Raw genomic sequence first — 24882 nt, 5'->3', positions numbered from 1 at the left:
GACTCGCCCATGGTAGAGGCATTTTGTTTTTTTTTCCATTGAAACTTACTTAGACTTCACTAAATATCTGTGTAGTACACACAGTTAACTTTTTACCTTTTAAGATCATCAAACCTTTAATAAATAAAAAGAAAAATAGTATATATATATATATATATATTTTTTTTTTTTTTTATCAGAATGCGGAAATTAAAAGAAGAGATGGAAGGCGTTGTTAAAGAGCTGGCAGAAAATAACCACATCCTGGAAAGGTAAACTGGACAAGTCTCTTTCTGGCAAAAAGAAAAGCATTTTGTCCATTTTCTTAAGTAATTCTAGATGTAAAAATGTCCCACTAATAAGACAAACTGATTGTCATATTTTATGCTCACGTCGGTAGCGGCATTTAGTTTTATGTTTTTATAGTTTAATGGTTTGTCTTACTTCCACTATGTTTCTAAGCAATTTTAACTTTTATCAATGCAAGAAGTTAATTTAAAATGTTTTATTTCAATGAACATAGTCTGTGTTCTCATTGAGGGCCCTGCTGGTTGAGCATTGCAGTGCCACTCAGTAAAATTGGGGGTGACGTTGTCGTCAGTATTACAACTACTAAAGGTGTTTTCCGAGTAAGGACATTAATTACCTGTGCAAGGATACATGATAAATATGATTGCTGGGCCCCCCCAATGATCACTAGAAATGAGGTTTCTAGTAGTGTTGAGCGAATTTGTTCAGCATTTCAAATTCGGGTTCGTGTTCGGGGTTCTGGTTTGTTCGCGACAAAAAATCGTCTCCGCCCATGAACATCCCTGATTTGCCACGCTGTCACACAGATGTTATCGTAATAATAGTAAGAATGAGTTGGAATGCAGCAGGAATAAAGTAGGCGTGCTGTTTTTCCATTCATAGTATTTTCAGAATTATGAGGACTGAAGAGCTTACATTTAGCACCGATCCTTTAGATGACCAACTTTCTTTGTGGAAAAATCCCTTTAACTTTTTCTGGATGGCCCATAGATATGTCCAGGCAGTCCACATTATTTCTCTGCAGTGACATTCTAAACCATAGTAATATAGCAGCTGTATGAGATCATGCAATTTCTTTGAGTGGGAGCCCGACAGTCAGAAACAGCCAGACTCCCCATAGAGAAGCCAGAGATGGTTTATTACCATCTCTGTCTTCCCGATTCCTGTTTATACAGCGTTGAACAAACACTGTGTGTAGAGATTAGGAAGCATTGATGGTACTTTATCCTCCAGACACAGCAATCACTTGATCACCAGGTGCTGGGAGGGAGGAGTTTCTGGGTCCTAACGGATCCAGGCCAACTCTGCTTTGCAGGAGGCTGAAGTTGTCCTGTAACTGGGGCAAAGATACCAGCCCCCAGCTACAGGGAAAATCGGCAGTATAAAATTTTATTTAAATGTTGAAATGCCCTCCATGGGGTTTTTATGACCTTTTAAAGGACAATGTGTGAAATAAAAGAAAAAAATAAATAGAGCAATAAAAAAATAAATGAAACAATCCATTGGTAGTGTGAATCGCTGTTTCTAGCCCCACTCTAATCAAAATAAAACATGTACAATATAAACAAAAATTCTATAGAAAAGAGAACACAATTTTAAAATGCTTTTTTTGTGTTTTTTTTTTAAATTTTCCCCAATATAAGCAAAATAATAAATAACATAAAAATTAGGTCATGAAAAAGAGGGAATAATTATTTCAGTATGCAAGCAAGAACATTTTACGAGCTATTAAAACCACATGTACAAAAAAAAATGTGCCTGGACAGGAACTGGGTAAAATGGCCTGGTCCTGAACTGGTTAATGACATGTTGAACAATGCTTGTTTTATTGATTAATTATTGGTATGTGTCCTTTTCTCTCCAAGGCTAGATATTCTGATCATATGTCATGTTGGTTGTACTACTTTGAATTTTTCTATCTCCTAGATTTGGGGCTTTGACCATGGATGGGGGCTTTCGTAACGTGGATTGCATATAGACGGCCTTCATTTAGCCTGAAGTGGCATTTCATTGGACCTTACCTTTTGCCTGCTTCCTTATCTGCTGTAATTTCAGTGCCAGAGATTTATGTATATATGTATTATAATGTGAATATATGGCGATGTCTGAATTTACTCTAATCTTGATTGATTAAATTGCTGTTGTCCAGTTTCTTCACCCCTTAAAGTACTGTAATTGTGAGTTGAATAGTGTACAGAATATATCTTGCTGCATCTGTAGTTAATGCCTGTTTTAATTAAAAATATAGTATAATTATTTTACTTAAGTCTGATTTATAGTCACATATTTTAATATCAAAGTCTCCAATAAAGTGTTATGTTTTATATGATCACTGTGGACTCAAAAGACGTTTGCAGAATAAACTATTAACCTTCATTGGATATATTAAAAAAAATCTCATCGAGTAAAACCGAGCTTTCATTTTCGTATGAGATATTTGGTGCCAATTCACTCTACTACTCCGACAGCCATTGGGTCTGTAAAATATTTTTATTGGTAACATAATTCTAGGCTGCATGCCATCAAATTCCCCTTTCCTTGGTGTTTGTGCAAAGAACAATCTCTTTTATATAATGTGACATGTCTGTGTCCCTTCACTGCGCTCACCATACAAATAAATGTGTCCTTAATTATATGTGAACATTGTGAAATCTAAAGAATATTACTATTGTGTAGATTATACTTACAAAAGTGAGGCCCTTGATGCACAGTTTGGTCAAATTGTGTGAGCTCATGTGCCAGCGACAAGGCGACCTCTTTTGATGGAAGCCTACAGTCATAGCCAAAAGGTTTTAGACTGACCCAAATTTTGGTTTTCAGTTTGCTGCTTCAGTGTTGCTACATCTTTTAGTCAGATGTTTCAATGGTTTCTGAAGGACTATTATAAGTATTTAAGTTTTTATAGATTCAATGACAAATACATCACGTGTATACAAAGACTCAATATTTACGAGGTTGTACCTTATTTTTCAAGACTTCTGCAGTTCGTCCTAGCATGCTGGAGATCAGCTTCTGGCCCCAAGCCTGACTGGTGGAAACCCATTCTTGTTTAATCAGTGCTTGGCTTTTATCACAATTTCTGTGTTTTGTTTGTCTACCCGCTTTTTGAGGACTGACACTGGTTCTTAATGGGATTGAGATCTTGGGAGTTTTTCCTGGCAATGGACCCAAAATGTCAATGTTTTGTTCACCAAGCCACTTAGTTATCACTTTTGACATGGAGTTTCTTTATGCTGGAAAAGGCATTTTCATCAACAAATTGCTCCTAGATAATTAAGAGGAGTTGCTCTTGGAGGCTCTTTTGATACCACTCTTTATTCATGGTTAGGGTCTTGGCAAAATTGTGAGTGAACCCACTCTCCTGGGTGAAAAACAAACCCACACATGACTGGTCATGGTATGTCACAGGACTTATGATAGCACTCACCTTTCTTCTCCAGACAATCATTCTTCCAAATGATCTTATATTTTTGGCAAAGTTAATTGCTTTGTACTTCAGTAACCATAGAAACATCTGACTAAAAGATCTAAAAACACTGAAACAGCAAACTTTGTAGAAACCAAAATTTGTGTCAGTCTCAAAACTTTTGGCCTTGATTGTATATCAACAGACTAGTCTCTCGTAGAGAAGGGCCTACACCTGAACATTTATTTCATTTTGCTTGGAGTTGCTTGTCAGTGTAGATTTGGGGCTAAGTGCTTTCTTATTGGCTAAGCACTCCTTCTGTCCAAGACTGTTTTTTAATTAAAGCGTGATACTTCCTACCTGCCCTTTAAATTTTTGGGCATAGGCCCATGAGAGGTACTGTATTTTCCGGCATATAAGACGACTTTTTAACCCCTGAAAATCTTCTCAAAAGTCAGGAGTCGTCTTATACGCCGGGTGTCATCTTATAGGGCGTATACCCTTATAGTCCGTTCATTGGGGGAGGAGGGGATATATATATAATGTGTGGGGGGAGCGGTAGCCGCGGAGGAGCGGGGCACAGGAGGCAGCAGTCGCCTGCTGCAGCCTACACTGTCCCCGCTGCTAAAGAAAATGAATATTCACTGCTCCCCACGCCCATGGGGCGTGGGGAGCACTGAATATTCATGCTCCTTAATAGTGGCACACAGTGTACTGCAGCGCGGCTGCTGCTGGAATCTCCTGTGCCCGCTGTTAAAGGGCATGAATATTCAACCTCTCTCCACGCTCATGGGTGTGGGGAGGGGTGAATATTCATGCCTTTTAATAGCGGCACACGCGGTCGCCCAGCAGCTGCAGGAGCTGCGCTGCGGCTACGCTGTGTGCTGGCTATTAAGGAGCATGAAGTCACTGCTCCCCGCGCACACAGTCCCGACGTGGGGAGCAGTGACTTCCGACAGCTGATCTCTACTTGTGAGCCACGCATGGTAGTGACACCATGCGCTGCTCACATGGAGAGATCAGTGCGGGCAGACACGACGCAGAGCTGGAGTAGAGAAGAAAGGTGAGTAGGAGTGTTTTTGTTTTTTTTTTATGTGCAGCATGATGGGGATTAGGGGGACCATGCATACCAAAATAAGGATGAGGGGTGCTATGCATACCAGGATAAGGATGAGGGGGTGCCAGGCATACCAGGATAAGGATGGGGGCCACGTATAAAAGGAAGGGGGGGGCATATATACCAGGATGGGGGATATTGTCAGAATTGGGGGACATTACCCCTATACCAGTGTCAGCAGAAGACCCCCTCCCCCTTAAAAGTGCATCGTGAACACATATTTTTTGCTTAAATTTATTTTTCTATTTTCCTCCTCTAAAACCTAGGTGCGTCTTATAGTTCGAAAAATACAGTATTTATGGTAATTCTCTGCCTCTCAGATCTCGCTCCTGAGGACTGCAGTGAAGTGGCGCAGGCGCGCATGTGCGAGATCTGAGAGGCAGAGGAGGAGGTAATACGAGGGCAGGCCAGACAAGTGGAAGAGGCATGTTTTTCTGGGCACAGCACCGCTCTTTCTCTTTTTTCCATACCCCGGGCTTCCCAGACGCCTGCAGCTTGCTTCACTTACACATTCCCGGTGACGCGCCCCCTCACCTCGTCACTACAGTCCTCAGGAGCAAGATCAGAGAGGCAGAGAAGGAGGTACCTGTAATAGGATACAAGGGTGGACCAGAGGGATGTGCTACCGCTCTGATAGTCTTGGAGACAGGGAGAGCTGGGCAGGCAGGGAGAGCTGACCAATCCAAGCAGGATTAGTATACAACAACCAGCCAATCGCCGGTAAGGTTCATCACTTTAAAATTACCTAATTGAAATCAAATCTGATTTTTTATTTTTACCGTATGTGCGTTAGAAGAGGGGTAGTCTTATACGGCGAATATATCCCAAACTCTATATTTTAACTGGAAAAGTTGGGGGTCGTCTTATACACCCAGTTGTCTTATACTCCAGAAAATACGGTAAGTTTGCTAGTGTAGACTCTCATCTACAGGGGTTACCTTGTCACTGGCAGATGGGATCAAACCATATACATTGGACTAAGGTGAGCTTCCAACTCTTCCCCGACAGATGATGTCGGGAGAGATGAGGTCTGATTTCAGACTGCTGATACTTTTTGTCTTTCTGAGGTAAGCTGCTTGCCAGAGATGTTTGCTAGCAGTGCTTTCATAAAGAATGCATGAGTGCTTGGCTTAGCACTCCTGTGAATGTGAGAATCGGGCGAGATAGCTGCCGGCTGAATGATCGGTTTGACCGATAGCTGCAAATGTGAACAAAATTGTTGGTACCCAAGTATGAAAACACAACAATGGTCACTAAAATAACTTGAAACTGACAGTAATTTTCAATTTAAATTAACAATCTCAACTAATAAAAATCAGACATTGCTTTTTAATTTGTGGTTTAACTGAAAAATGTGAAAAAAAAAAACCTAATGAAACTGGCCTGGACAAAAATGATGGTACCTATAACATAATATTTTGTTGCACAACCTTTTGAGTCAATGATTGCAAGCAAATGATTTCTGTAGCTTTCAATGAGACTTCGACACCTGTATTTTGGCCCACTTCTCCTAAGTAAACTGCTCCAGCTGGCTCAGGTGTGAAGATGCCTTCTCCAGACTGCATGTTTCAGCTCCTTCCACAGATGCTCAGTAGGATTTAGATCAGTGCTTATAAAAGGGCACTTCAGAATAGTCCAATGCTTTGCTCTTAGGCATTTTTGGATATTTATAGCTGTGTGTTTTGGCTCATTCTGTCAGAGGATTATGGCTTGCTCCTCCAGTCAAGCTTTCTAACACTGGGCAGCACATTTTGCCCCAGAATGCCTTGATAGTCTTGAGAGTTCATTGTACCTTGTACAGATGCAAAACATAACTGAGCCTCCTTCATGTTTCACAGTAGGTACAATGTTCATTTATTTGTATTCTTCATTTTTGTGTCTCTAAACATAGAGCTGATGTAATTTGCCAAAAAGTTCCAGTTTTGTTTCATCTGTCCAGAGGACATTCTCCCAGAAGCTTTGTGGCTTGTGAATATGCATTTTGGCAAATTCCAGTCCACTTTTATTTACTTTTTCGACAGTGGTTTTCTCCTTGGTCGTTTTCCATGAAGTGCACTTTGGCCAAGACCGCAACAGATGATGCAATCTGACGCTTATGTACCTCGACCTTGGAGTTCACTTCTAATCTCTTTGGAAGTTGTTCTGGGCTCTTTGGTTACCGTTTGTACTATTTGACACTTCGGTTTGTCATCAGTTTTCCTCTTGCAGCCACGTCTGGGGAGGTTGGTTACAGGCCCATAGACCTTTTAAGCTTCGAATAATATGTGCAATTCTAGTAACCGGAACATCAAGCTGAATGGAGATGGTTTTATAGCCTTTAACATGTGTATCTATAATTTTCTTTCTAATCTCATAAAATATGCTCTCATTAGCTTTCTTTGGTCCATATCCAGTGTGGTAAACATGATTCCAAACAGCACAGTGACTACTTTTCACCCTTATAAATAGGCAGACTGACTGATTACAAGTTTGAAAACACCAGTGATGCTAATTAAAGGACAAACCTTAGTTTAACATCCCTATGATATTCAGTAAATTTAAAATTCTGACATATCAGGTGCCCCATACCCTATTTGGCTCATTTTTAAAACAATGGTTTCTAAGAATAAAATTTTATCCTCCGATCTAACTGCTCTGTCAAACAGGCAGCATTTTGTAATCTAAATATTATGCTCAATTATGACAAGAGGTGGACATGATCCTGTGCTTCTTAATGCTCAAAAGATGGAAAATGTAGTTTGTACTCCATTGAGATGCTTGAAAAACCTCCAATGCTGCTGAAATAAAGCAATTCTGCAAAAGAATGGTCAATAGATACTCTACACAAAGACTATTAAAAGTGTTTGATAGCGTATTTTACGGCTATAGGTGGCACAAACTTGCTATAAGGTCTAGTGGGGAGGAGTTTGTTACATTTTCACATGGGTGAAAGATGCTTTGGATGACTTTATTTTACTTCAATAAACGAAGTGATCATTTCTTAATCATGGCCTTTGTGTTTACTAAATTGTCTTTTTATACATTACATGTATTGCATTTGAAGATTGGAGACCATTAAAGGGATGTTCCCTTTTATAAGTATTGTGGTAGATCGCTCATCAGCTGCACACTGAGGTAGAGACAATAAATCTATTGTTGGTTTATTATAATGTGGCATAAAACAACATTGAGTGAATAAAAAATAAACAGCCCTTTGGGCAAAATGGGAAAGCAAACAAAACAACATGGTCACACAACACAGTCCTTGTGTTAGCAGGGGCCCGCCTGCTCAGTGTTAGCAACTCCACATGGTTCAGGTCAGCACAGAACACACATCACTTGTCTGGAGTATGCCTCTCCAGATACACTGAACACTGAATGCCTCAGCAGGCCGAGTATATAAACCCCAGACCACACCCTGAGGTGGAGATATGGTGAATGGCCTCCCGCCCTTCACAATGGCCATTCACAAAAACCACTCCCTTTTAAAATGGAAGTTTAACCCTCTCAACAAATAATATGCTGGAGAAAACTTCATGGTTTCAATTCACGGAAGCTAATAGCCTCTGTGAAACATATCTTCCTTTTACCACCTTACCAGTGACTTTGTCACAGTATTAATGACATATTCCCAGTATGTGTCATAAACAATTTGGGCAGGCCCCACCTTTAAGACTGTTGACTTTTTCCATAGCTCCCCTAGAATTCAGGTGTGAGAGCCATCCATTACTAGGCACAAGGGTCCAAGAGGTGAGACTTGCACCAAGCAGTTTTGGCATATCAACAGTATGTGCCATAAAGGACTAACATGGGAATACCCCTTTAAAGTATGACAAAAATAAAAAATGTAAGGAAACTTTATAAGAGCCCTGTATATTTCTATGACTGCAAGATTTTTACTTTTGGCGTCATCTGTTTAACCTTGGCAAGTCTCTTCCATTTTCTGACATTTATCAAAACGGGCATATGTGCAATCGAAGCATCTCTGTGCAGCCATGCGTGTGTTCTAAGCTTAAATTCATTAACCTTTGGAGAAATGGACGACTTTGTTTGCAGAAGCAGAACTTTAGAGCACTGCTTTCATACCAGAGGATCTTATGTGTAGCCTGGTCTGCTTTAATGTACAAAAGTCATTGATTGTGAACAGTCAGTAGGGTTATGTAGTGATGTGCTAGGAAGCAGAACATTTTTTTAAGACATTCAAGGAAATGTTTTTCGAACTTCTTTGTAAAACCAGTGCTGCAGTACTGTCACTGCATTGTATTGTAGACAAGCGGTTTCTTGCCTTGGTACTTGATTCAAATTAAATGTATTTTGATACACTATCACAGGTTCCTTTACATATAGTTTTTCTCATTAAAAGTAGTGTACAGATACAAGTCAGATCTGGGGTAAAGCCTTTTACCTATTTGTACTACTTTTTTTTACTATTATGTGATAAAACATAAAAATATTCTGCAGGCATAGTACAGTTCAGATTGCAAATATCCATAAATCTGCCTCAATATTTCATGTTGTTCTAACGAACATAAGAAATTCCTCCTTTGTAGCATGAAGATAGAATTGAAACCTAATTATACATTAGTTTTTCAAACCACTGATGAAGTTTTAAATGCATGTAATGATTGCAACCATAAACGTGAATGTTTACATTATTACAAAATGAATCTGTGCTTCGACTTTAAAATGCAAATTCTATCATACCCACAATGTAATTTATTGAAAAGGATCTTACGATGACCATTTATATGTTACAATTTGCTTCCTAAATGTAAAGTGTGGCAATTTCTTATGTCGTCCTTATTAGAAATCTCCTATAGTTTTGCTGCTGTGGAGCCTATGTAACGCCTTCACTTAGCTGGCTTTTCTGCTGCTTCTGACATAAATGTGGCAGGTCATCTGCACTCTTCCTTTTTATATGTTAGAAACAGAACACGTTACGTCTTTAGGTCGGGCAGATCACACAGTTTCTAGATGTGAATGAAAAAAACACATTTGCAGATGGAAAACTCTTATATTCTATATAACAGTGTGTAGAAAGAAAGTAGAGCACCCACTGAAGACTGCAGTAGAAGAGGAAATCAGACATTACCCAGGTCAGTCAGCACAAGAGAGATCACCTATGGCGGATGCATTACGACGATAAGGTATAGTATCCAGGTAGCAAACTCCGTCCGGAGACCCCTTCTACTACACTATGTAATAGACTACTGTACTATGTAATATGTATCTTCCTTTGTGCAATCCTTACCTAATTTAGGTAATGGTGAGTGCTGCTACGCATTGGGGTGTTTGTTTTTGTTGAGGATTAACTTGATTTGCTCTAAACACTTTTTGGAGACAATCTTTACTGAAAGCATCTACAACATATGCAATCAGCACTTAGAAGAATATTCTAACACCATTCAGAATAATTTGCTTTTTTGCATATAGCACTTTATAAGAATAGTCTTAGGCTGTGTGCCCACAATGTGGATTTAATACGTTTCCGCAGCTGCATTTCCGCCGCGGAAACGCATTAAAATCGCTTGTTAAGAGCTCTGGGATGTATCCCAATGATAATCCACATGTGCTGTGCACATGCTGCGGAAATTTCCGCTGCGGATTATCATTGCGGAAAAATCCTCAGCACAGCCAATTTGGGTACGATTTCACGGCGAAATCACGCCCATTGACTTGCATTGAACTGCATAATATCCGCATGTATACATACATTTATGGAATTTGTGAAATAAAGTTTTGCTATATTTTGAAGTATTTTTGCAAGAAGTAGTTTTTCTCCTTTTGGATTATTGCAATTGTTGACCTTTACAAACTATAGGGTCTTATTGGTTTATAGTGAAGATTGCAGCCTGTAACATAGTAGAATAATTTTTTCTAATTACGGGAGCCATTTGCATACGTAAAACTATTTTTTTTTCAATTTTGAAGTAGTCCATAACCTTATTTAGCTATGTTCACATGTTGAGAAAAGTTTCCGCAGTGGATTTAGTGAAATCCGCAACGAATCAGCATGTGTTACTTGCAGATTTGGCTGCGGATTTCACCCTACTCCATGTACTAAGGGTTGAATAGGATGAAAATCGCAATGAAAATCCGGACAATATTGAGTATGCTGCAGATTTGAAAATACAGATTCAGTATACTGCAGATTTCAAAATACTTTTATATTCACGTAGATATTTTCCAGCAACATGTGACGGGGATTTTAGAAAAAACATTTACTTGTATTGTACTGTAAACTGGTGCAGATTTGCGGTGGGAATCTGCACTGCATATCCTCGTAAAATCTGCAACCTGTGAACTGGGCCTTATTAAGCATACAACACATGAACAATACTTTGGGATAAATGTTTTGTTTTTCCAATTAATGTTACAATTGCTTAAAAATGTAAGTCATGATAGTGTTATGTACACGTGGGCCACAATTTGTGGTGGGGGGGTCATCCGGCCTGAGTACATTTACAGTTGTTGGTTGAGCAATGTCTTTATAATCTGGAAAGTATTTTCCTACAAGAGCTCCACTTTAAGAATGTGCTCAATGTATTTTGTGTGATTTTCTTCCTTATACATAACAGACCTGGGTCATTGGCTTCTATAAATGTCCGCTTACCTAAAGCAAAATGCTCATGTAGCTATTGAGAAAGAATAGTTATTAGAGTGAGAACTGTTTGTGTCCTAAGGACACATTCTGAAGTGGCACTTCACATGATTTACAATGGGTGACGGTCATTATTGGAAACGCTAGATAGGATCTCTCTCAATATACAGTGTGTGGGGCTGGCAATGTTGTAAATAAACTAAAAGGAAGCACAGTGGTAGACCCCCAAACTGAAACGTTTAAGTATATGGTTTACATTTGTACTATTATATTTGATGACCACCCAGTTACATTGTTTAATAAGATTAATTTTCTTTTTTAAGATCTGTAGACATGTAGGTGTCCCCCAAACCACAATATTACTACAGGGATGCTATTCTGACATCGTAGGCTATGTTTCCATGATGAGTATTTGGTGAGTTTTTGATGTTGCAGATTTTCTGCAGCCTTTCTTCACCTATTAACTTTAACGAAAAAAGCACAGTTGGTATGGGATTTTCTTAAATCCCATCCACTTTCCTGGAATTGTAAGACTGCAATTATTTTTTTTACACAGCAAAGAGATGCTAAAGCGACAATCTAGCCCCTTGACTGGACAGTCACTGTAGGACAAGGAACCCTGGAACTTTCACCACCTAGGGGCCAGCATCACATGCTTGATCGATCTAACTAATCAAAGTGACCCTTTAAGTACAGATTTTTATCCAGGAGCCCACAATGAGGAGTTAGGCATCATTTGATAGCTGTTCAGCACTATTCCCTTTTAGTTGCAGTACCTAGAAACTCTCAGGGAAAATCTGCGTAGACATAGGGCAGAGCGTTCATGATATTCTGCTTGATTATAGGCAAGACTGTGGCTGTTCATTTACAGCTGCACAGAACTCACAATCTCCTGGAGAGAACAGAAAGCTTCAGCGCTCTGCCCCTTGTGCCAGTTAGAGCTATGCTGGAGCCAGGAGAGGTGAGTAAAGCTAGTGATCCCCAGGTGTAAAGAATCATAGAATGTTACAGTTGGAGGGGACCTCCAGGGTCTTTGTGTCCAACCCCTGCTCAATGCAAGATTCACTAAGCAATCTCAGACAGATGTCTGTCCAGCCTCTGTTTGAAGACGTCCATTGAAGGAGAACTCACCACCTCTCGTGGCAGCCTATTCCACTCACCGATCACCCTCACTGTCGAAAAGTTTTTTCTAATATCTGATCTGTATCTGCTTCCTTTGCTTTCAGTTTCATTCCATTGCTTCTCGTCTTTCCATGTGCAAATGAGAATAAGGATGATCCCTCTACACTGTGACATACCTTCAGATATTTGTAGACAGCGCTTAATCTCCTCTTCGCCTTCTTTTTTGCATGCTAAACATTCTCAGATCCTTTAACCGTTCCTCGTAGGACATAGTTTGCAGTCCACTCACCATCCTGGTAGTTCTTCTCTGAACTTGCACCTGTTTTTCTATGTCTTTTTATAAAACGTGGTGCCCAGAACTGGACACAGTATTCCAGATGAGGTCTGACCAAGGAGCAGTAGAGGGGAATAATTACTTCACATGATCTAGGCTGTATGCTTCTGTTAATACATCCCAGAACTGTTTGCCTTTTTTGCTGCTGCAGCACACTGTTGACTCATGTGCAGTCTGTGATCTATTAGTATACCTAAGTCTTTTTCACATGTGCTGTTGCTTAGTTCTATTCCTCCCATTCTGTAGATGTAATTTTCATTTTTCTTGCCCAGATGTAGAATCTTGCATTTGTCCCTGTTAAATACCATTCTATTAGTTGCTGCACATTGTTCAAGCGTATCTAGATCCTTCTAAATCTTTTCTGTCTTCTCTAGTGTTAGCTATCCCTCCTAGCTTTGCATAGTCTGCAAATTTGATTAGTTTTCCTTTAGTTCCCCTATCTAGGTAATTTACAAAAATGTTGAACAACACTGGGGCCAGGACCGAGCCTTGTGGTACCCCACTTGAAACAGTTTTCTTATTGAATGTGCAACCATTTATTACCACTCTTTGAGTACGATCACTGAGCCAGTTATGAATCCACCTAACTGTAGCCTTGTCAACCCCATGCTTTGTCATTTTTTTCAATAAGGATAGTATGAGATACTTTATCAAATGCTTTGCTGAAGTCGATATATACTACATCTACCAGATTTCCTGTTGCACCCAGTCAGTCTGGCATGACTTGTTTGCTACAAACCCATGCTGGCTTTGGTTAATTACTGTATGCTTATCCAAATACTTATATACTGTACATGCTGTTTAATAATTTGTTCAAAGATCTTTCCAGGTATAGAAGTAAGGCTCACTGGCCTGTAATTTCCTGGCTCCATCTTCTTTCCTTTTTTGAAGATAGGGACAAAATTTGCCCTTCTCAGATGATCTGGGCCTTCTCCTGTTCTCCTAGAATTTTCAAAGATTCTGGCTAGTGGTTCTGCAATTTCCTCTGCTATCTCTTTCAGTACCCTAAGATATAATTCATCTGGACCAGGAGATTTAAATGTATTTAAATTAGCTAAATGTTCCCTCACCATCTCTCTGTTTATACAGTTGAAACCATAAGTTTACATACACTATATAAAAAGACACATATCCATGTTTTTCTCAGTATCTTACATGAAATCAGAATAAACCTTTCCCGTTTTAGGTAAATTAGGATTACCATAATTTTTAATAGTTGCCAAATGCCAGAATAATGAGAGAGAGGGAATGTTTTAAGGCATTTTTATTACTTACTGCAAAGTCAAAAGTTTATATACACTAAGATTACTATGCCTTTAAACAATTCTGGACTGCCCATATGATGATGTCATGTGTTTTGGAAGCTTCTGATAGTTTTTTTGGCAACATCTGAGTTAATTGGAGACACACCTGTGGATGTATTTTAATGCACACCTGAAATACACTGCTTCTTTGTCTAGCGTCATGGGAAAGTCTAAAGAAATCAGCCAAGATATCAGGAAGGGAATTGTGGACTTGCACAAGTCTGGCTCCTCCTTGGATACAATTTCAAGATACCTGAAAGTGCCTCGTTCATCTGTACAAACAATTATACGCAAGTACAGACAAGATGGGAATGTCCAGCCATCATACCGCTCAGAAAGGAGACGGGTTCTGTGTCCTAGAGATGAATGTGCTTTGGTTCGACATGTTCATATCAACCCAAGGACCAAAGCAAAAGACCCTGTGAAGATGATGGTGAAAGCTGGTAAGATTGTGTCAATATCCAGAGTAAAACAAGTACTGTATCAACATGGCCTGAAAGACCACTCTGCCAGGAAGAAGCCATTACTCCAAAAGAAACATAAAAAAGGCAGATTAATGTTTGCAAATGCACACAGGAACAAAGACCTTAATTTTTGGAGACACGTCCTGTAGTCTGATGAAACGAAAATTTAACTTTTTGTGCATAATGACCATTGTTACGTTTGGAGGAAAAAATGAGAAGCTTGGAAGCCCAAGAACACCATCCCAAACTGTGAAACACGGGGATGGCAGCATCATGTTGTGGGGTTGTTTTGCTGCAGGTGGCACTGGTGCATTTTACAAAATAGATGGCATCATGAGAAAAGAAGATTATGTGGCAATACTGAAGCAACATCTCAAGACACCAGCCAGGAAGTTAAAGCTTGGGAGGAAATAAGTCTTCTAAATGTACAATGACACAAAGCATACTGTCAGAATGGTAGCAAAGTGGTTTAAGGATAACAAAGTCAATGTTTTGAAGTGGCCATCACAAAGCCCTGATCTCAGTGGCGTACCGCCAATGGCGGCAGGCCACGCGACTGCTATGGGGCTCATGAGCCGTGGGGGCCCCATAGCAGTCCAGGGGCGGACATACCGCTGGTGCAGCTGCGCCGGGGGGCCCGCCAGTGCAGCTGCTCCCTGCACGCGGCGGGCAGTGAGCGATCCCTGCAGCTCCGCTGCTGACAGGAGGAGAATGGCAGAGGAGCTGAAGGGATTCCTCCTCTGCTTCCTCCCTGACCCAGGCGCGCATAGCTTGATGACGTCATCATGCTGCGTGCGCCTGGGTCAGGGAGGAAGCTGCCGGCAACCAGGAGGATGCTGCAGGGGAGCAAGCTGAGGTAAGTTGTTGTTTTTTTGTTTTTTTTTACCGCTGGGGAGGGGAGGTGAGGAGAGCAAAGATGGGATGGTGGGGCTGGGGAGAGCAATGATGGGGCTGGGGAGAGCAATGATGGGGCTGGGGAGAGGAATGATGGGGCTGGGAAGAGCAATAATGGGGCTCATGGGGCTGGGGAGAGCAATGATGGGACTGGGGAGAGCAATGATGGGGCTTATGGGGCTTGTGAGAGCAATGATGGGGATGGTGGGGCTGCGGAGAGAAATGATGGGGCTGGAGAGAGCAATGATAGGGATGGTGGGGCTGGGGAGAGCAATGATGGGGATGGTGGGGCTGGGGAGAGAAATGATGGGGCAGGGGAGAGCAATGATGGGGATGGTGGGGCTGGGGAGAGAAATGATGGGGCTGGAGAGAGCAATGATGGGGATGGTGGGGCTGGAGAGAGCAATGATAGGGATGGTGGGGCTGGGGAGAGCAATTATGGTGATGGGGGGCTGGGGAGAGAATTGATAGGGATGTGGGGAAGGAGAGAGCAATGACGGGTTGCTGGGAGAGAGCAATGATGGGAGTGCTGGGAGAGAGCAATGATGGGGGTGCTGTGAGAGCAATGATGGTGCTGTGAGAGAGCAATGACGGGGTTTGCTGTGAGAGAGCAATGACGGGGTGCTCAGAAAGAGCAATGACAGGGTGCTGGGACAGAGCAATGATGGGGGTGCTGGGAGAGAGCAATGACGGGGGTGCTGGGACAGAGCAATGATGGAAGTGCTGTGAGAGAGCAATGATGAGGGTGCTGGGAGAGATCAATGACGGGGGTGCTGGGAGAGAGCAATGACGGGGGTGCTGGGAGAGAGCAATGACGGGAGTGCTGGGAGAGAGCAATGACGGGGGTGCTGGGAGAGAGCAATGATCGGGGTGCTGGGACAGAGCAATGATGGAGGTGCTGGGACAGAGCAATGATGAGGGTGCTGGGAGAGAGCAATAATGGGGTGCTGGGACAGAGCAATTATCGGGGTGCTGGGAGAGAGCAATGATCAGGGTGCTGGGAGAGAGCAATGACGGGGGTACTGGGAGAGAGCAATGACGGGGGTGCTGGGAGAGAGCAATGATGGGGGTGCTGGGAGAGAGCAATGACGGGGGTGCTGGGAGAGAGCAATGATGGGAGTGCTGGGACAGAGCAATGATGGAGGTGCTGGGACAGAGCAATGATGAGGGTGCTGGGAGAGAGCAATGACGGGAGTGCTGGGAGAGAGCAATGACGGGGGTGCTGGGAGAGAGCAATGATGGAGGTGCTGGGACAGAGCAATGATGAGGGTGCTGGGAGAGAGCAATGATGGGGTGCTGGGAGAGAGCAATGGTGGGGTGCTGGGAGAGAGCAATGACGGGGGGGTGCGACAGACCAATGATGGAGGTGCTGGGACAGAGCAATGATGGAGGTGGTGGGAGAGAGCAATGATGGGGGTTTCACTTTGCTTGTACTGTAAAGCCTTGTATGTTTTCCGTGTGCACATAGCCTTACAGTTAATTGCAGAGAGTCACAGAGACTGATTAATTTATATTATTGGCTGGTGGAGATTATAGTTAATGGGGGGCACAGTGCTGCTTATCACTTTATATTTTGATTACTAAGTGGCTAATAGTATATTAATGGGGGGGGGGTACATTTCTGTAGTCAGTAGCGCAGTGTGGGGGAGATGCATGTACAATATATGTGACCTTGTTATTTTCTAGGCTGGAGATCATCGTGACAAGACAAGTCGTGGCTGGGAGATGTCGACATGAAGGTCTGACCAGATGGAGAAGAAGCAGCAGAAACCGTCTCTGATCAGATGAGACGTCAGCGGTAAGTGCCTGGATGTAAATATTATTCTGGATCTGGACTGTGTGACTTGGAGTGATAATGTTGTCTGTAAAATCTCTTAGGCTGCATTCTCACATTTGTGTGAAATGTCCGTGTGCTGCCAGATTTTTTTTATCGGATGGTCCACGGACTCGTAGAGTTTTATAGATCCATTCACACATCCATGAAAATCACGGATCTGAGAATGGGATCTGTGAGGGTCAGAGAATGTCCTGTTCTGATCTGATTTTGAGGATTAGAATAGGACATTCTCAATGCGTCGGTAAAACAGGGCAGCACACCGACACTGCACACAGATGCAGGAATGTAGCCGTATTATGTATAGCACAGTCCTTTAGTATATAGTGTACTCACTTATTATGTATAGCATAATCCCTTAGTATATAGTGAACTCACTTATTATGTATAGCATACTCCCTTTTTATATAGTGTACTCACTTATTATGTATAGCGCCATCCTTAGTTATATAGTTTCCTCTTTTATTATGTATAACACCCTCACTTATTATGTACCATCCTCTCTAGCTCTAGGAGGTCACAGTTGGGGGATCATACTATGTTGGGGTCAGCATACTTCGCCCTGGGAGTTGAGGTGGGGTACAGTAGGGTCATTACACTGCGCATGTGGAGGAATTCACCATGGGGGTATCACACTGGGTTTTGGGGGCACTTTTGTTGGCATCACACTTTATGGGGCAATGAAAGAGGAATCTAGGACTTCAGCAGGAGGAAAATTCTATCTATCATCTATGTAAAGGATGAAAAGTTGTGAGATCTGCTCTTCTGTGACCCCGACAATTATTAACATTTTTTTGTGGGGGGAGGGGGCCCATTTAGAACTTCTGCTATGGGGCCCCATGATTCCTATGTACGCCCCTGCCTGATCTCCATCCTATTTAAAATTTATGGTCAAAGCTGAAAAGGCAGGTGCAAGCAAGGCGACCTACAAACCTGTTTTGTCAGGAGGCGTGGGCCCAAATTCCGACCAACTATTGTGAGAAGCTTGTGGAAGGATATCCCAAACGTTTGACCCAAGTCATTCAGTTTAAGGGCAATGGTAAAAAAAAAAATACTAATCAAATGTATGTAAACTTTTAACTTTGCAGTAAGTAATAAAAATGCCTTAAAACATTCTATCTCTCTCATTATTCTGGCATTTGGCAAATATTAAAAATTATGGTAATCCTAATTGACCTAAAGCGGGAAAGGTTTATTCTGATTCCATGTCAGATATTGAGAAAAATATGCATATGTGTCTTTTTATATAGTGTATGTAGGGCCGGACTGGGACAAAAAAGCATCCCTGCTACACAAACCCTACCAGCCCACATACTATAACACTCCCCACCCCCGATCAGTGAATTTTGCTTTACTTTATTATGCCCCTCACCACTCTCTTAAAAGGAGTTTTTTCAAGAGCCACATGTGAATGGTGCAGCAGTGCACATGATCCACCACAGCTCCACTTACATGGTGCTCTTCAGAGCTTCGGTTCTCAAGATCATGGGGGTCCCAGTGGTCCGATTACCAGGGATAACCAATTTAAACAGATTTTCCAACATTTTTTTTATTAGAAAATAATAAACCAATAGTGATGCTCCCAAACAGAGGCGTATATAGAAATCATGGGGCCCCATAGCAGAAGTTCTAATTGGGCCCTCCCACTCCCCCAAAAGAAAAAAAAAATATTCAGTGTGGTCGAAAAGTAGCATATATCACAACTTTGCAGCCTTTCAAATTAATTTTCCAAAGTATGATGTCAACAAAAGTGCCCCACAAACACTGTAAGATACCCCCACAGTGAATTCCTCCACTGTACCCTCCACATACACAGTATGATGACCCTACAGTACCCCACCCCTCAACTCCCCCGGAAAAGAATGGTGTCACCAACCATATAGTATACTGCACTCCCCATATTCCTCCATATAGTATGGGTGCGCAGAGGAGCAGATCCAATGGGGACACATGCATGCTGGTGGCAGCGGTATCTTCCACAGCTGGGTGCAGCAAAGGAGCAGTTGATCCCATGGAGACGCACGCTGGGGACACAGGCCGGCGCCAGGCGCGAGCTCCGCCCACACAGATATATTCTGCAGGTACAGGTCAGCGTCACACTTTGCATCATCCCTGCGCACAGCAAGTGAACGCGCGGGTGCACGCGCACACTGCCTGCGTGCAGGGGTCTTAAAGGGCCGACGATCAAGATTTAAGGGTGCCGTGGCATAAAAATGGGGCTGGTGGCCCACTCCTCAGTTCAGTGCTGCAGCCCAGCGGGCCTGAGTGTATGTAAACTTCTGGTTTCAACTGTATATGTTGTGGATTCTTTTATTCCCTCAATAGCACAGTGAAGATATTACATTAGCTTTCTAAGAGAACACAGATGGAAAATAGGAATTTAAAAGTTCAGCCTTCTCAACAACATTTCTCAACAACACTTCACCCTTTTCATCCTGTAAAAACCTTATAGAATCTTTGACTTTTCTTTTGCTTTTGACATACCCCCAAAATAATTTTTTATTGCTTTTGGTCTCTTTTGCAAACCTCACTTTTTTACTGGCTTTAGCTGTTCTAATGCTTGCCCTGCATTCCCTGCAGAAAGCATTAGATTCTTCTTTAGATACAGACATAACGAATAGACTGCTCTAGACCACCAGGGATTTTAACACACCCTTTTTCTGCAGTAAAACAAAGATTTCAACATTGAGGGCTGGAGTTTTTGACATTTATCACTTTATAACACTACAGCACTTAGAGATGTAGACATTAGCCATTTCACTGTCCTAGACTTTCAGGTACAGTAGCACTAACTTCTTCAATGCTGGAGACCACCAGGCCTTGTGCTATGAACCCTTTCTTTGCCTTAAAGCACTAGGAATATTAATAACTTGCTTCTGTTCCAAACATCTCCAGAGTCCTTGGCCGTAAGATGTATTTTAGAGACCACCAACCAAGGGCCTACATAGAAATCATAGAAATAGAAAAAAAAAGTTGGCGCAGTCACAGAAGAGTATATGTTACACCTTTGTCACCCGTACAAGGTGATTTTACTCCTATTGAAGCGTTCCCACACACTAAGATACTCCTTTCATGGCATCCAGAAAGTATGACCCAACAAAGTATAATGCCCCCACAGTCCCCAACACAGTAGGATAGCCCAACACAGTCCTCCCACACAGTATAAGGCCCCACACACAATATGATGGCAATCACACAGCCTTCAACAGTATAATGGCACCCACATCCCTCCACAAAGTATGATGAACTCCACACAATTCTCCACAATGTATAATGGCCTGCACACAGTGTAATGGCCCCCAGATAGCCCTTCATGCAGTATAATGGACCCCACAGTCCCAACACACACAACATGATGGCCCCCACACAGCCCTCCAACAGTATAATGGCACCCACATCCCTCCATAAAGTATGATGAACGCCACACAATTTTCCACAATGTATAATGGCCTGAATGTATAAAGGCCCCCAGATAGCCCTCCATACCAGGAGTGGACATATCATTGGTGCAACCTGTGCAGTCGCACACGGGCCCAAGACGTAAGGAGGCCCATTTCTACCTCCAAAGCAGGTGCAATTTTGCATTATGATGAGATATTGGGCTGCAAAATGCCCTTATAGTGTTCTTTCACAGGGGCCCTTTTCTGTCTGTGTCTGCCAGTGCACCATACAGTATAACGGCCCCCACATAGCCCTCTATACAGTATAACGGCCCCCACATAGCCCTCTATACAGTATAACGGCCCCCACATAGCCCTCTATACAGTATAACGGTCCCCACATAGCCCTTTATACAGTATAACGGCCCCCACATAGCCCTCTATACAATATAACGGCCCCCACATAGCCTTCACAGTATAATGGCTCCCACATACCCCTCCAAACAGTATAATGGCCCCTACATACCCCTCCAAACAGTATAATGGCCCCCACATAGCCTTCACAGTATAATGGCCCCCACATACCCCTCCAAACAGTATAATGGCCCCCACATAGCCTTCACAGGATAATGGCCCCACATACCCCTCCAAACAGTATAATGGCCCCCACATAGCTTTCACAGTATAATGGTCCCCACATACCCCTCCAAACAGTATAATAGCCCCCGCATAGCCCTCCAAACAGTATAACAGCTATCCGCTCTTTATTGATCACCAGTGTTGCAGACATTAAAGGGGTTTTGTCCTTTCAGCATTCTATACACCATGTGTTCTTGCATTTAAGATACCAGAATCATCGGGTGCTCACCCTCACCATATCCAGCAGTGCCCCACCACTGCCACTCCTGTGATAGTTTACAGGCAGCAGTGGTGTCAACAGCCCTGCAGCCAATCAGTTGGCTCAGCGGTAAACAACGTGGCACTGTTGCCCTAATTACAGCTAGGGCATGATGAAACTAAAAGCAGTCCAGGGCACCACTGTAGTGCGGGCATCCTCTGTAGTAATGTGCGGAGCCGGGGAGGGCACGGGGGGCGGCACAGCGGAGGGTGGTGTGTACTCTGGGCCGGGTTGTTGTTGTGGGAGGGCACGAGGGGCGGCACAGCGGAGGGTGGTGTGTACTCTGGGCCGGGTTGTTGTTGTTGGAAGGCACGGGGAGAGGGGGGGGGGCGGCACAGCGGAGGGTGGTGTGTACTCTGGGCCGGGTTGTTGTTGTGGGGGGGCGGCACAGCGGAGGGTTTTGTGTACTCTGGGCTGTGTTGTTGTAGTGGGGGGGCGGCACAGCAGAGGGTGGTGTGTACTCTGGGCCGGGATGTTGAAGTGGGAGGGCACGAGGGGAGGCACAGCGGAGGGTGGTGTGTACTCTGGGCCGGGTTGTTGTTGTTGGAAGGCACTGGAAGGGGCGGGCGACACAGCGGTGGGTGTTGTGTACTCTGGGCCTGGTTGTTGTTGTGGGAGGGCACGGGGTCGGCACAGCGGAGGGTGTTGTGTACTCTGGGCCGGGTTGTTGTTGTGGGAGGGCACGGGGGGCGGCACAGCGGAGGGTGGTGTGTACTCTGGGCCGGGTTGTTCTTGTGGGAGGGCAAGGGGGGCGGCACAGCGGATGGTGGTGTGTACCCTGGGCCTGGTTGCTGTTGTGGGAGGGCACGGGGGGCGGCACAGTGGAAGGTGGTGTGTACTCTGGGCTGGGTTGTTCTTGTGGGAGGGCACAAGGGGTGGCACAGCGGAGAGTGGTGTGCACTCTGGGCCGGGTTGTAGTTGTGGGAGGGCGCGGGGGGCGGAACAGCGGAGGGTGGTGTGTACTCTGGGCTGGGTTGTTGTTGTGTGAGGGCACAGGGGGCGGCACATCAGAGGGTTGAGGGTACTCCGGGCCGGGTTGTTGTTGTGGCAGGGCACGGGGGGCGGCACATCGGAGGGTTGTGGGTACTTCGTGCCGGGTTGTTGTTATGGGAAGGCATGGGGGGCGGCACAGTGGAGGGTTTTGTGTACTCCGGGCCGGGTTGTTGCTGTGGGAGGGCACGGGGGGCGGCACAGCTGAGGGTGGTGTGAACTCTGGCCCGGGTTGTTGTTGTGGGAGGGCACGGAGGGCTGAAAAGCAGAGAGTGGTGTGTACTCTGGGCCGGGTTGTTGTTGTGGGAGGGCACGGGGGCGGCACAGCGGAGGGTGGTGTGTACTCTGGGCCGGGTTGTTGTTGTGGGAGGGCACGGCGGGTGGCACAGCGGAGGGTGGTGTGTACTCCGGGCCGGGTTGTTGCTGTGGGAGGGCACGGGGGGCGGCACAGCGGAGGGTGGTGTGAACTCTGGGCCGGGTTGTTGCTGTCGGAGGGCACGGGGGGGCGAAACAGCGGAGGGTTGTGTGTACTTCGGGCCGGGTTGTTGTTGTGGGAGGGCACGGGGGGCGGCACAGCGGAGGGTGGTGTGTACTCTGGGCCGGGTTGTTGTTGTGGGAGGGCACGGGGGCGGCACAGCGGAGGGTGGTGTGTACTCTGGGCCGGGTTGTTGCTGTGGGAGGGCACGGGGGCGGCACAGCAGAGGGTGGTGTGTACTCTGGGCCTGGTTGTTGTTGTGGGAGGGCACGGGGGGCGGCACAGCGGAGGGTGGTGTGTACTCTGGGCCGGGTTGTTGTTGTGGGAGGGCACGGGGGGCGGCACAGTGGAGGGTGGTGTGTACTCTGGGCCAGGTTGTTGCTGTGGGAGGGCACGGGGGGCGGCACAGCGGAGGGTGGTGTGTACTCTGGGCCGGGTTGTTGTTGTGGGAGGGCACGGGGTGCGGCACAGCGGAGGGTGGTGTGTACTCTGGGCCGGGTTGTTGTTGTGGGAGGGCACGGGGGGTGGCACAGCGGAGGGTGGTGTGTACTCTGGGCCGGGTTGTTGTTGTGGGAAGGCACGGGGGGCGGCACAGCGGAGGGTGGTGTGTACTCTGGGCTGGATTGTTGTTATGGGAGGGCACAGGGGGGGGGCGGCACAGCGGAGGGTGGTGTGTACTCTGGGCCGGGTTGTTGTTATGGGAGGGCTCGGGGGGGCGGCACAGCGGAGGGTGGTGTGTACTCTGGGCCAGGTTGTTGTTGTGGGAGGGCATGGGGGGCGGTACAGCGGAGGGTGGTGTGTACTCTGGGCCTGGTTGTTGTAGTGGGAGGGCACAGGGGGCGGCACAGCGGAGGGTGGTGTGTACTCTGGGCGTTGTTGTTGTTGTGGGAGGGCACAAGGGGTGGCACAGTGGAGGGTGGTGTGTACTCTGGGCCGGTTTGTTGTAGTGGGAGGGCACGAGGGCGGCACAGCGGAGGGTGGTGTGTACTCTGGGCCGGGTTGTTGTTGTGGGAGGGCACGGGGGGCGGCTCAGCGGAGGGTGGTGTGTACTCTTGGCCGGGTTGTTGTTGTGGGAGGGCACGGGGGGCGGCACAGCAGAGGGTGGTGTGTACTCTGGGCCGGGTTGTTGTAGTGCGAGGGCACGGGGGGCGGCACAGCGGAGGGTGGTGTGTACTCTGGGCCGGGTTGTTGTTGTGGGAGAGCACGGGGGCGGCACAGCGGAGGGTGATGTGTACTCTGGGCCAGGTTGTTGCTGTGGGAGGGCACGGGGGGCGGCACAGCGGAGGGTGGTGTGTACTCTGGGCCGGGTTGTTGTGGGAGGGCACGGGGGGCGGCACAGCGGAGGGTGGTGTGTACTCTGGGCCGGGTTGTTGTTGTGGGAGGGCACGGGGGGCGGCACAGCGGAGGGTGGTGTGTACTCTGGGCCGGGTTGTTGTAGTGGGAGGGCACGGGGGGCGGCACAGCGGATGGTGGTGTGTACTCGGGGCCGAGTTGTTGTAGTGGGAGGGCACGGGGGGCGGCACAGCGGAGGGTGGTGTGTACTCTGGGCCGGGTTGTTGCTGTGGGAGGGCACGGGGGGGCGGCACAGCGGAGGGTGGTGTGTACTCTGGGCCGGGTTGCTGTTATGGGAGGGCACGGGGGGGGGGCGGCACAGCGGAGGGTGGTATGTACTCTGGGCCGGGTAGTTGTTATGGGAGGGCTCGGGGGGCAGCTCAGCGGAGGGTGGTGTGTACTCTGGGCAGGGTTGTTGTTGTGGGAGGGCACGGGGGGCGGTACAGCGGAGGGTGGTGTGTACTCTGGGCCTGGTTTTTGTAGTGGGAGGGCACGGGGGGCGGCACAGCGGAGGGTGGTGTGTACTCTGGGCCGGATTGTTGTTATGGGAGGGCACGGGGGGGGGGCGGCACAGCGGAGGGTGGTGTGTACTCTGGGCCGGGTTGTTGTTATGGGAGGGCTCGGGGGGCGGCACAGCGGAGGGTGGTGGGTACTCTGGGCGGGGTTGTTGTTGTGGGAGGGCATGGGGGGCGGTACAGCGGAGGGTGGTGTGTACTCTGGGCCTGGTTGTTGTAGTGGGAGGG

General features: G+C 45.7%; 1 protein-coding gene across 7 annotated transcripts in view; it reads left to right on the top strand.

Annotated features, from left to right (window-relative positions):
- Positions 1-2650, top strand: part of TBK1 (TANK binding kinase 1) — a 49263-nt gene extending 46613 nt beyond the window's left edge. For all 7 annotated transcript variants that reach the window (XM_073651727.1, XM_073651729.1, XM_073651731.1 and 4 more), the window contains 2 exons: positions 180-251; positions 1936-2650. In XM_073651727.1, the coding sequence (XP_073507828.1) occupies positions 180-251; positions 1936-1987 (124 nt within the window). In that variant the 3' untranslated portion in view covers positions 1988-2650. The remainder of the gene's footprint in view (positions 1-179; positions 252-1935) is intronic.
- The last annotated feature ends 22232 nt before the right edge of the window (positions 2651-24882 follow it).

This window comes from Phyllobates terribilis, unplaced genomic scaffold (assembly GCF_046119375.1).
Source record: "Phyllobates terribilis strain yellow unplaced genomic scaffold, ASM4611937v1 Scaffold_11__3_contigs__length_659146591, whole genome shotgun sequence".
NCBI classification, from domain to species: domain Eukaryota; kingdom Metazoa; phylum Chordata; class Amphibia; order Anura; family Dendrobatidae; genus Phyllobates; species Phyllobates terribilis.
The sequence above is the reverse complement of the archived record's forward strand: the minus strand, read 5'-3'. Positions and strand labels throughout refer to the sequence as shown.